Source organism: Ceratotherium simum, chromosome 35 (genome assembly GCF_057802395.1).
Source record: "Ceratotherium simum simum isolate JZ-2026a chromosome 35, ASM5780239v1, whole genome shotgun sequence".
In the NCBI taxonomy this organism is placed as follows: Eukaryota; Metazoa; Chordata; class Mammalia; order Perissodactyla; family Rhinocerotidae; genus Ceratotherium; species Ceratotherium simum.
The window spans coordinates 12,460,826-12,474,121 of record NC_141934.1 but is presented as its reverse complement, the minus strand read 5'-3'; the positions used below and the strand labels follow the sequence as shown (position 1 = coordinate 12,474,121).

Sequence of the window (13,296 nt, the reverse complement as noted above, 5' to 3'; positions counted from 1 at the left end):
ATATTTGGATGCCTTAGGCATTCTGTTATAATGCCAATAATACCTATACCTGGCACTTCATAAAAATTCTTTCCCTCCGTTCCTCCTTTCCTCCCTCCCTTTCTTCCTTTCTTTTTCATTCATTCATTCATTCATTCATTCTGAGAACCCTGAATACTGTGTCTGTATAAGGAATCATGTTGGGGGTAGATGAAATCCAACAATCACAAAGAATGTTCTTTGCTTTTAAGGAGTATTGATGTAGAGCGTATTTCTTTTGAAAATGTTTAAAACACAAACACTTTATAGATATGTTGCTCATTAATGAGAGAGGTAATCAAAATGATGTCTGTATTAAATAGAGATGGGATAGATGCTTTTTCTTCGTGGATGGAGAAGATACTCATCAAGCAGTTGAGTGATTGTGGGGTCCTGTCAGTGCAGTGTGACGTAGTGCCCCTTCTGGTTCTGGTCTAAGCGTTTCTCACCTGTACTGTTGGCATCTTGGAGAGGCAGTGCGTAGTCTGGGTTCAAATTCGGATCCACCCGTCCTCTCACTGTGTGGCCTTGAGCAAACCTGGGTCCCCTCCGCTGTAAAATGGGGATCATCCTAGTACGTGGTCGTGGAGTTGTTGGGAGGAGTAATTGAGCAGGGCGTGGCACATGAGAAGCACTGTCTGAGGGTTTGCTGCTCTTATAATAGAATATTTATTTTTTGTCATTTTTTTTTTATTTTTTTAAACTTTATTTATAGAAACAGGGGCATCCAGATTTGGTCCAAGGGCATAGTTTTGTTTTTTTCCCCCAAAGCCCCAGTAGATAGTTGTATGTCATAGCTGCAGATCCTTCTAGTTGCTGTATGTGAGACACGGCCTCAGCACGGCTGGAGAAGCGGTGTGTTGGTGCGCACCCGGGATCCGAACCCCGGGCCGCCAGCAGCGGAGCGCGCGCACTTAACCGCTAAGCCACGGGGCCGGCCCCGATTTTTTGTCATTTAGAGCTATACTGTCCAGTGTGGTAGCCGCTAGCCACATATAGCCATTGAGCACTTGAAATATGACTAGTCTGAATTAAGATGGACCATAAGTGCAGAAGATACACTGAATTTCAAAGACTTAGTATAAAAACAAGGATGTAGAATATCTCATTAATAATTTTATATTGATTATCTGTTGAAATGATAACTTTTTGATATGTTGGGTTAAATATAGTGTATTATTAAAATTAAATTATACACGTTGCTTGTGTTATCCTCCTATTGGACAGTGCTGACTTGATAAAGATGTTACCGCAGCGTAATGGCAATTAAAGGAGAAACGTGAAGTCTTTCATTTTGTGAAAAAATGTTTGAGAAACGCTCTATTGAGAAGCAACAAAGTAGTACAATCCTAGTTTATTTTATAACACTGTTCTTTAAATCCAGTTAATTTGATAGTTAACTTTTCAGTAATTATGTATGTTCTCTTTTAGTGACAAGTTCACTAGATTTTGTCAGTGGAAAAATGTAGAATTAAATATCCATGTGAGTATCATCTTTTTCTTTCTTTTTTTAAAGAAAAACTTCCTCTGGCTTAACTTCGTGAGAAAATACTTTATTCTGGAGCGAACTCCCAAGGGCAATACACTGCCCAAACAGATGTCGTTTTTACAGCTTTACGTATGAAAAATTCATCCCCCCATACCCAGTTGTAAACATCGGAATTTTTATTCTCTTTATTCATATTCGTATGAGAATGTGGTTATTAAGAAAGGATATTTTAGGCAGTAATTGACCCTTTAACGGAAATAGTAGTAAAAATGCCAGTCTTCTACGTAATGTAATTCCTGTATGCCCTTGTCTTTTGCCATCCTGGCAAAGTTTCTTTTCTTTTTATTAGTAAATGTAAGCATGTAATAAAAATGATGACATCTTTTATTAGACCAAAGTTTCATCTTGTTTTTTTATTATTTTGAGAATGATAAAAGCAATCCTCAAACGCACACTACTTTCTAACATGTGTTTTCTTAGCATTTCATCTTCTTTTAGCTTTCAATGTCAGTAATTCTAGGGCATAATCCCTACTTCACTTTTAGAATGCACATTTCTTTGTACAGCCTCTCTTACTTTTTTTTTCCAGTTCTCCCTTCCAACCTTCCCATAAGTTTGCAATTGGGAAAAAGAAATAATCAACTGGATTTTTTCTTTTTTTTGAGTTTTTACTTGAACGGTCCTGTTGGGATTCCTTTTTTTTTTTTTTTTTAACTTCCCCTTTCCATCTCATTTCCTGGCAGGATTTAGAAGCGAGAGGCAATGACACATTTTAAAAAAAGTCTCATATATCTGCTATAGGTCTTTCTTATGCTTATGCTCCTTCACACCTGGTGTCCTCATGTCCCTGTGTCCTCTGAGCATCAAACGTGAAGCCTTTGGGCCAAATGCCCTACCTGACCGCGGACATGATGTTTTAAGGGTTGTTTGGGGGACCCTTCAAGAATCTGACCCTTAACTTGCCATGATACATAAACTAGTAGGCATTTGCTATTACCATGAACCTTGGCCTCTTACCATGAGCGTAGGACTCACTATCTGCCCCTGTACCGTCTAATGCTATTAAAACTACTTAGGAAGCTGGGCGTTACTGAGATACTGTTGGCAAAAGGAAATGCTTATGAATAAAGCCTCTTTATATACTTTACTCACACTTAGTCTTGTTCATGCTCACATGCCAAAAAGCATGAATCGTCTCTATTCACTGATGTTATCGATAAAAAATTCACATGGCCAGCATCTGTTGGGTTTGCTGATCATATGGCCCACTATTATGAAAACACAGAAGTCCTTGATGGAGACTTATTTTCTGCCATGACAGTTCCTGGAATTGCTGGACTGTTCGCAAACTTTTGGCTTCAAGGTCGCTGAGGCTGCTTTTCATTTTAACTAGAAATTTCATGCTCACTTGTCTTCAAGGTATGTGTCTTGTCACCTAAGATTTATGAGATTGGAAAAGCAATCTAACTTGACTCCTGCTCTGTCATCTTCCCACTTGCCTCTGTTGTGTGCATTTTGGGGGTGGACCAGAAGAAAGTTCTAGAAAGTCTTGCCACCTTGTGCATCTTATCTCTCAGTCTGAGGAATCACTCATGGAAAGGGCAGATCCCTACACCAGAATTGCTATTTTAATAAGTGTGTATGTTTTGTGTGAAAACAACAACATAATTTTTATGCAATTTTATGTTTCTGTTTTGTATTTTGAAATCACAGTTGACCATGAATGATTTCAGCGTACACAGGATCATTGGACGAGGAGGATTTGGTGAAGTATATGGTTGCAGGAAAGCAGACACTGGAAAAATGTAAGCTTTTATGCTCATATATTTTGCTGGGAATATTAGGATTTTATGCTTGTATCCAAAGAAAATCCCTACATAAGTATATGGAAGCCTATGATCTCGCTCCTGAAGTAATTTACCTCAGAAAAAATAGACTATATTTTGTTAAGCATAGTAAATGAGAAAAATAAGCTGAAACCTGCACCTCTTAGGGCTAAGTGGGAAGTTAACCAGTAACCAGGCATTGCGAGCCCACCATGGTTCAGGCTGTGGGCCAGGAACTGGGGACCCAGAAGTGACCAAGAAGGGGCATTGCGTATAGCCCCTCCATCCAGTCATAGTGCAGAGAATTCTCTGCTTTACGGAAGAGAGACATTCCCTTCTAAACAATGACCCACCTATGATTTAGCGTATGCCATTTTGGGTGACGTAGCATTCCAGGAAGCGTTGGTTCCATAGATGGGTAGCTCGGGCGCGGGTGAGCAGCATGCCCTGCTCCGAGGATTCTGATCGGATCGTGATCTCGGGGCTCCATCACTCATCTGAGTCGCTTGCCTCATGGGAGGTTGATGTGAGGCAATTCAGTGCCGTGAGCCGGGTATAGGGTCTCCTGGAAAATGAATGATGGAATTCTTAACAGTGGGGGGGGAGTTTTTTTTTAGTATAGAAGCAGTTTAAGTGAACATATTTTTGAAAGCAAAAGAGAATAGAAAAATATAATTTGATAGACCCAGACCTACAAGTTTAACCAAGTGACAGCCATATTAGAACAATGGGCAAGAAGGGTAGTCTGTGAAGCTTCATTTATAAATCACTGAGTCAGTGTAAGAAGACGTAATTGAGGTCACCTAATTCAGTGCCCACCTCCCCCTGCTGCCCCAGCGTCGCCTACAGGTGGGCACTCAGCCTCGGCTTGGTTCCTTCCCAGGACTGGGCGCTGACGGCTTTGTCAAGTAGCCCTTTCTGTTTTCAGACAGGTCCAATAGTTGGCCTGTTTTTGATTATTTGGGGGCTGAAATATACCTTCACTAATTTGTGCCCATTGCTCTCTTCCTGCTTTGGGACCGCATATAGGGTGAACCCAATGCCTGGCACCCAGGTGTCTGAAGTCTGGTGTCACGCTGAGACAGGACAGCCTAGTGATCCGGAGTGGGGGTCCTGGCGTCACGCGGCTAGGTTGGAGGCAGCTTCCACACTCTCTGGCATGGACAGAGTTTGTGCCCTCCTGGGGCCTCTATATCCTAGTCTGTAAAATAGGAATAGTGAAAGCACCTACCTTGTGTGAGAATTAAATAATACATCATAAAGTGTTCAGAACACTGCCTATCCCAGAGGGAGTGTTAGTAAACAGAGTCACTTATGGAACGTTCTTCCCTATTCTGTGCTTGCACAGTGGACTTTTTGATCCTAAATGATACACTTTGCTTGTCACTTGTTACATTTCACTAAATTTGTTTGTTTTACTTCATTGTTGTCACTTGTCAAGATATTTATGATATCTACTCTGTCACATGCTGTTGTTCTGTGAATAATATCAATTTGTCTCTTCATGCACGTTTATTATTTCGTGTAACTCTCAGAAACAGCCAGTGTTTGGTAAATAAAATCTCCTATTTTATAGATTAAGGGTAGACCCCTCCCAGGAGTCACGCAGCTAGAAAGTGGCCAGGCCCAGCTCCTCTGAGTCCTCGGGCGTGTCCTCCACAGTCTCCAGGCTGCCAGTTCCCTGTGCGGTGGCCCTGGAACCCATCAGTGACGTGGCGGCCGCCTACCCTTAGGAGCCTGTTCAGGTCGTCCTACTTCCTCAGGGGCTCAAGGCCTGTGTGGGCCGTCTGCTCTGGACTGCAGCTTAAAGGTTTTGTGAAATGCCGTCATGGTAGAGGGTGGTGACAGAAGTAGAATGAAGCATTTTGAAAATTCTTTGTCATAAAAATTAAACATTTAAAGAACCTGTCACTTGCTGTATTCTCAATATTTGATCCCATAATTACGCAAATTAATGTCTCGTTAATGGATTTGTTATAAAGAACTCCTGGAGGGGTGGCTAAAAATATCAAATTTGAGGGGCTGGCCTGGTGGCGTAGTGGTTAAGTTTGCGCACTCTGCTTCGGCGGCCTGGGGTTCACAGGTTCGGATCCCAGGCATGGACCTACACACTGCTCATCAAGCCACGCTGTGGAGGCGTCCCATATAAAGTAGAGGAAGATGGGCATGGATGTTAGCCCAGGGCCAATCTTCCTCAGCAAAAAAAAAGAGGAGGATTGGCAGTGGATGTTATCTCAGGGCTGATCTTCCTCACACACACACAAAAAAATTAAATTTGCCCCTCTATGTTTTGCTGTAAGTCATAACATTATAAGTTATGGTCCGTTAGAAATAAGTGGATGCTCTGTGTCCTACCACAGCCAGACACCTGTCTGTGTGGTGTACCTGGGCCTTATGAAGTAGTCCATCAGTGGGAATCTATGGCTATACACACAGAATTTTCAAGCCCCTAAAACCTTTGTAAAAATCTTCCTTTCAGCTTTCTACTGTCCCGCTGAAAAAGCATGCTGCTTTCTTTAACCTGTGCCTATAGAGCATACCAAATAACGTGTCTGTATTTCCTTAATATAAATTTGTTCCAAGTTTTCAGAAATCTTAAGTTGCCAACTGTTTCTTCTCAACTAACTTTAATATAAAAATCTTATTGATTCTTTTTATTACTTGAAATATGGTAACTTCAACATCAAGATTAAAAACAAATCCATTAAATAGCGTTTGATGATATGCTTTTTTTGAACGCACTTCCTTCCCATTTTGTTGATCGCCAATATTTTGGAGTCTTACACTCTGCACTCCTGTAAAATCTTGACCGCTGCTGAATTCACAGTTCCTAAATGCTGAATATTATACCTACAGGCCTCCCAACACACACCCATAGTGGTACTAGGCAGCAGCAGTACATGCAGATTTATTTCACTGAATTTATTTATATTCATCTACTTTATGCTCTTATTTAACTGGAACTTCTATTCATGTAATGATAGAACTATCTTAATTATTGCTTGATTTAAAAAAAATGACCTTTTGATTTGAGAATAGTTTTAGGTTTACAGGAAAGAGAGTACAGGGAGTTCCATGTGCCCTACACCGTACCCTACCCTCCATTCGTGTGGTACATTTGTCACAACGACTGAACCCGCATTAAGACATTATTAACTAAAGGCTCTACTTTATTCAGATTTCCGTAGTTTTTACCCAGTGTCTTCTGTTCTGGGATCCCACATTGCATCTAGCCATCAGGTCTCCTTAGGCTCCCTAGACTGTGACAGTTTTTCAGACTTTCCTTGTTTTTGATGGCCAGGACAGCTCTGAGAGGCACTGGTCAGGTGTCTTGTAGAATGTCTTCAATTTAGGTTCATCTGATGCTTTTCTTATGGTTAGATTGGGGTTATGGGCTTTTGGAAGGAGGACCCCAGAGGCAAAATGCCGTTCTCATCAGGGATATGTGTTATTAACATGCTTATCGCTGTTGACCGTGACCTTGATTGCTTGGCTGAGGTCGTGTTTGTGAGGCTTCTGCACTGCAGTTACTCTCCTCTCTCCCCCGATACTGTGCCCTTCGGAAAGGACTCACTATGTGCGGCCCCAACCTAAGGAGTGGGAGTTACGTTCTCCCTCTTAGAGAGGGGAGTTGATTTTTATCTTAATACATGCAAAGTAAAAAAATATTTTTTGCATGGCACTTGGGTGCCATTTTGCTTCTTTTAAATGCTGTCCAAGTCTTTAGAAGTTTTCCTCAGTGTGATGTGTATTATTTAAATCAGCGTAGATATATTTTCAGTGTGGATTTTTCAATAACATTTATGTTTCTAGGTATGCAATGAAATGCTTAGATAAGAAGAGGATCAAGATGAAACAAGGCGAAACGTTAGCCTTAAATGAAAGGATTATGTTGTCTCTTGTGAGTACAGGAGTAAGTATTCAATTTTGAGCACTGTTTTGTGTGTGTGTGTGTGTGTGTGTATTTGTTTTATATCGGGACAATTTGTTTAAAATACAGGCATTTTTTTCTGACAAATTATGGGGCTAGCCAATTCTTGGGTGGGTTAGAATGTAAGCAGGGGGCAGCGCTAAGTTAATGTAAAAAGTGTGTCATTCAAGTATTATCTCTGTTTCATTTGGGAGTTAACAAGTACCAGCATCCATCGTTATGCACACCCACGACTTCTCCCTTCAGTGCCTGTTTATGCCTTCCTTTTCTGCAAATATGGTTGCAGAGATGGCAGAAGGTAATCATAGCAACAAGAAAAAATCACATGAGTATGATTATGAATCGGCTGCCTGACCGAGAAGGATAACCCAGAGAAGAAAATGAGAGAGAAAAGTGGCTGCTGTTCTTCCTAAGCAAACAGAGAGGAAGTGACTTGGGGCCGTCAGATCTGAGTTGTCCCTCCGGGGTTGTCCTCCGTCAGCGTTTCTTTGAAGATGACTTTATCTTCTCAGCACTTGCTGCTTGTGACCTGCTGTGGACTTTGGTCCTTTCCGTTTCCAGCACTGTGTTTCCACCTGTTGGACGTTTTATTTGCACACCAAACTATCATTTTTAGCTCAGCACGTGTGTAAACATTTACCTTCTTTACTTGCAAAACAGCTTTCCATTCTGATTTCTTTTTCTGTTAATGGTATTATTTGGCTTGGCTTTTATTTATTTGTACAGATGCCACCGTATATAAAGACACATCCAGAAAAACCCACCATCCCAGAAACCTGGGCATGCGTGTGCACACCAGCAGGCCTGTCATCATGCAGTGTTCAGAGGGGCACACGGGGTTGGGATCTAGAAAGAAAGGCATGAAATGAACATGGAATGGCTGGATCTGTGCTGTGTAGCTCACATAAGAATTTAATGTTAAACACCAAGCCAGGAAGGTTTATCCACCGTGAGACATGTGGGGGCCTCCAGATATCATGGCTGGGTTCTAAGTAAAGTCGTCTTCACCCAAAGGATTTGAAAGAATCAAATTTTAATGGTGAATCCGAGAATCCCTTCGTGTAGTAAGCAGGGAATCTGAAACCCAGGGAGGTTAATTTCCTTGCCCCAAGTCTCTGGACTCCTAGAATCTCACTGTTCCTTTCCCATCCTCACTTTGCGGGCTCCGTGTTTTTGGTTATCACCTAGATTTATTGGATCGTAGTTTATATTATTCTAGCATTGGTTTTAAGTGGTTCTAGAAAGGCTATCTGCTGTGAAACAAACGAATATCATGATTTAGCTCAACTATAACAAATGAAAACACCATAGCGATAAATGATTTCTAATTATGTGCCTCTGCCTCCCGACGTGTGGACATTAAACATTTCAAATAAGAGTTATCCTGTGTGTGTGACCAAGTTTTTACTGGTGGGAATGGAAACTGAGTATCTTGCTCATTGTATTGGAATCAGTATGAATGGCATTGGCTTCTAATTTCTGTTGGAAATGTCTTTCATCTTAAATTTTAAACGTGGATATGTGCTTACTGCAGATTGTAAGCGGTTATTAAAATATTAATTTTCAGTGAGTTAGCTCAAAGGCTTGGATATTTATTCTCAAGAAAGCCTATGGAAACAATTTTTAGTATTGAAAAAAAATACTTGCAATTTTCATGTAGTGTTTTTATGTTTATTTTATTCAGGTGAGGGAGAATGTTGTAGTTGTATAGTTTCTCACTAGTTTACCCCTAAGGGAATAAAGGAAAAATTGGGCTTATATTGGGCTACTGGCTTGAACTAATCTAAAAGAATCGTTTATATTTTTTATTCAAATACCAAAACTATTTAGTTTTTTTTTTCAGTTATAAATACATAATTTAAGCAAAAGAGTTGTGGTAAAGTTATTTGGAATTGTTTTTTCTAGTCGAAAACCACTGTTTATAGGTTTTTAGTGATCTTTAGTTTAAGATTGCCTCAGTAGGTTCAGCTGTGGATCCGCCTGTATCAACACGATTTTTTGGGGTCTTGGCGTGCAGCTGAACTGCGGCCACTCAGCCTTTGTTTTTTTTTTTACTAGAAGGTTTTTTTTCCTTTCAATCTCAAATTGAGTATTCCTACCCTCCATCCCCGAGAGACAGTAGGAAACATTGTTGCCTGTCTTATTCTGTAATTCTTGGGTAGAAAAAAGGGAAATCTGCATGTTTGAGAACAGGGTGAGTGTGTCTGTAGCTGGGAGAGCAGCCAGCATCTTCCTTAAATAATTCAGGTAATCTCGGGAGTGCGTAGATGGTGGGAACACATGGCAAGAGCTGTAAAGCACAGGTACACAGTGCTCGGCAGGCATTTAGGAGGGGGAGATGTAGTCGAGGAATGCTCCTCTGAAGGCAGAGGAGGTGCCGTGGCGTCTGGGTCCTGAGCACGGAGGCTTTGAGGACGTCAGAGAAGGTGGCATAGCTGGGTCTGAAGTGATGAGCACTTCAGCACAAGATGAGGCTGGAGAGAGAGAGAGAGGCAGACAGAGGCCAGACCAGACTGTAAAGAGCTTTCCAGGCCAACATGGAGAAGTTTTAAAAATCGCACAGCACTTGGAAACAAAGAGCGTTAAGTAGGAAGATAACATGGTGGGGCCTGCAGTTTGAAAAGAGTCCTCTGATTGCAGTGTGGAGAAATTTTCTTAAGGAACTACTTCATGGTCTATTTTATCACAATTTTATACAGAGTTCCTGCAAAACGCAAGCTGTTTTGCGTGCTGCCGGTGGGAAATCAAAGACACTTCCTTGCTGAGGAGCCTTATTTAAGGGTCTGACTCTAAAATTCGGCCACTTCTTATCGAGCTTTAATTTGTAACGAAGGCAGAACATCTTCACCATAATTATCTTTGGAACTGGATCAACCCCGTCATTACATTGCTGCCTCTTTTTCCACACTGGTCAGTATTCGGTTCTGTATGTCTCCGACGCCACAGGAGACTGAGTATATCATCTGCTCAGCACCTGAGAGATGAGGGTTGCGATCAGTGAGTTCTGTGGAGTAACCGAACTGTATCCCTTTAGCTGAGCTTCATTTTACGTCGCTATGGAAACCTCGCCTTTAGAAGTAGCAGAACATAGAGAGAACTCTGGAGAGGCCCCGGAGACTTGGGGGTTGAATCTTGGCTGGCTGCCACATTTCTTTGTGACCTCAGGCGAGTCATTTCCCTTTTAGAGGGTGTAGTTTCCTTGTCTGTAAAATAAAGAAGTTGGACCAAGTGATTTTTTTTTTTCTGAGAGCACTTCCTCCTCAGGGAACCCATGAGTCTCAATTTACAGTTCACGGCCCATCCTAATAATGTAACGCTTTAAGAATGCTTTAACCTTTTGCCATCCTCTCAGGGCTGTTGGTAGGAGGATCATATGCCAGCATGTGCAGAAACCCCCCTTGGCAGGGTCTGCTTGTCCCCTTGGAGAGGGAGTGCAGTTACCCTCTCACGCTGGGCAAGACCCCGGCCGTACTTAGTTCTAGGTCCACCTGTTTCTCTACAGGTGAGTTTGCTCTCAGATCAGGAACCAGAGTTTGTGGGGAGCCCCATTCAGGAAGGAGTAGGATGAGCCATCTTCAGTAGGCTGTTGGAAAGTTCTGGTGAGATGTCAGTGGGTTCCAAGTGGGACGCTGTCCCCCGGGAAGGCCACATGGCTTTTAACAGAAAAAGGATAGCACCTTTATTTTACCTGTTTAAAGCAAAATCAGTCTTGAAATCAGTAAACACGAACACCGTCTCAACAGAACTCTAAGGAGAACTGAGTAACCACAAAATGAATTTTGTAATTCATTCTGGAGCAATTTCCTCCGGAAGATTTATGGAAATTGAATTCAAGTTCATGAATCTTTAACATATAGGAATGTGTTAACTCAAATTTGTCTGTATGCCATTAATATAGAGGGTTGAACAATGTCAATTCTGTTTATAGATTATTCTGTTGAAACTTGAATATTTTCTGTGGAATTTAATAATTCTTTGTTTCTGTTAAGAAAGTGGATGTAGATATTGTATGCCATTTTTTATTTGAATCAGTTGAGTGGCAAGTATTCGCTGTATGTAAAGAATCTAAATAGAAATAGTTATAGATCTAGCAGAGTACTGATGAATTTTCACAAGGGAACACATGAGTGTGTACCCAGCACCCAGATCAAGAGATGGAAAGCTACCAGTGTTCCAGAAATCTCCTCATGCCCCCTTCAGTCACTTACCCCACACCCAAGCTAACTACCACCCAGATTTCTAACACCGTAATTTAGCTCTGCCTGTGTTTGAACTTTGTGTAAGTGTACCCTTTTGTGTCTGGCTTCTCTCACTCAGTGTTCCTTGTGAGGTTCATCTGTGTCGTCGCACATGGCAATAGTGCATTCTCTCTTTTTTTTATTGAGGTCACATTAGTCTATAACATTATATAAATTTCAGGTGTACACCATTGTGTTCTGACTTCTGTCTACACGACATCGTGTTCACCACCAAAGCTCTAGTGCATTCTGTAACTAAATACACGGGACAGCAAATCATGTATGGCGCGTGGACCAGATCTGGCTTGTGGCCTTTTTTTGTACAGTCCATGAACTAAGAATGATTTTTACGTTTCTAGAGGATTGTAAAGAAACGAAGAATATATGACAGAGACTGTATGGGGCCTGCAAAGCCTAAAATATTTACTGTTCAGCCCTTGGTAGAAAGTTTGCTGACCCCGCTCTAGAGTATGCCATTGCATAAATAGGCCACAATTTATGTGTCCGTTCTACTGTTGGTAGACATTTGGGTTATTTCGCGGTTTGGGCGATTTTGAATAGTGCTGTGAGGAACATTCTCATGCTGTTCTCTGGTGCACGTAGGTACAGATTGCTACCCTGGAGTGGAATTTCTGGGTCATAGGGTTTGCAGGTGGTGCTCAGCTGGAGCAGATACCACCAAACAGCTTGTGAAAGTGGTTGTACCATTGTGCTCTCCTAGCAGCCGTATATGGAAGTTGCATTTACTCCCTATCTTTCCAACACTTCCTATTGTTGGTTTCTTAAATTTTAGCCATTCTCATGGGTTTTAGTGATAGCACTTTGTGATTTTAATTTGCATTTCCTTGGGGCCAACTGAGGTTGAGCATCTGTTCATAGGCTTGCAGGCCATGTGGTATCCTATTATGTGAGGTGCCTACTTATTATTGTTTTCTTTTTTTTTTGCCATTTTTCTTTTGGGTTGTTTGCTTTTTCTTTCTTGATTTTTGAGTTCTTTATATATTCTAGATATGAGTCATTTGTGTGCAAATATCTTCTCCCATTCTGTGGCTTGCCTTTTTACTTTTTTTAATGTTGTTTGGTGAATAGAGTTTTTAATTTTATTTTAGTCCAGTTTATCAATATTTCTATTGTTAGTGCTTTCTATGGCTCATTTAAGAAATGTTACTTACCCTAAGATCATGAAGATAGTTTCTTTTGTTTTCTTCTAGAAGTTTTATTGTTTTACCTTTCACATTTAGGTTTATATCTACCTGGAGTTGACTTTAGTGTGTGGTGTGAGGTAGGGGTCAGTGTTTGTATTTTGTTGTACAGATATCCAATTGCTCTAACACCATTGATTGAAAAAGTCATCCTTTCCCCCTCACCCTGTTGTGTCACTTTATCACACATCAAGTGACCATTTACGTGTGGGTCTATTTCAGGATTCTGTGTTCTGATCCATTGGTCTAGTTGTCTGTCCTTGGGCTAATACCACACTGTCTGAATTACTGTTGTTTTGTAATAAGTCTTGATATCTGGCACTGTAAGTTTTCCAGGTTTGTTTTTCTTCAAGAGTATCTGAACTTTCCTTGGCTGCTTACATTTCCATATAAATTTTACAATCTGCTTATAAATTTTCATTTTAATTAAGGTTGCATGTAATCTGTAGATTAATTTGGGGGAAACTGACATCTTTGCAATTGAGTTATTCAGTTCCTGACCCTGGTATTTTTTTCCACTTTCAAAAGCTAATTTAATTCCATTTTTATTCTCAGTGTTTCAAGACAATAATACAGATACCATTTTTCCTCC

General features: G+C 40.9%; 1 protein-coding gene across 5 annotated transcripts in view; it reads left to right on the top strand.

Annotated features, from left to right (window-relative positions):
• GRK3 (G protein-coupled receptor kinase 3) overlaps positions 1-13,296 on the top strand; it is a 124,424-nt gene that overhangs the window by 71,452 nt on the left and 39,676 nt on the right. For all 5 annotated transcript variants that reach the window (XR_015549964.1, XM_087424036.1, XM_087424037.1 and 2 more), the window contains 3 exons: positions 1,450-1,501; positions 3,221-3,312; positions 7,147-7,246. Coding sequence is in view for 4 of the 5 variants with exons in the window: in XM_087424036.1 (XP_087280162.1) it covers positions 1,450-1,501; positions 3,221-3,312; positions 7,147-7,246 (244 nt within the window). In the remaining variant the exon portion in view is untranslated. The remainder of the gene's footprint in view (positions 1-1,449; positions 1,502-3,220; positions 3,313-7,146; positions 7,247-13,296) is intronic.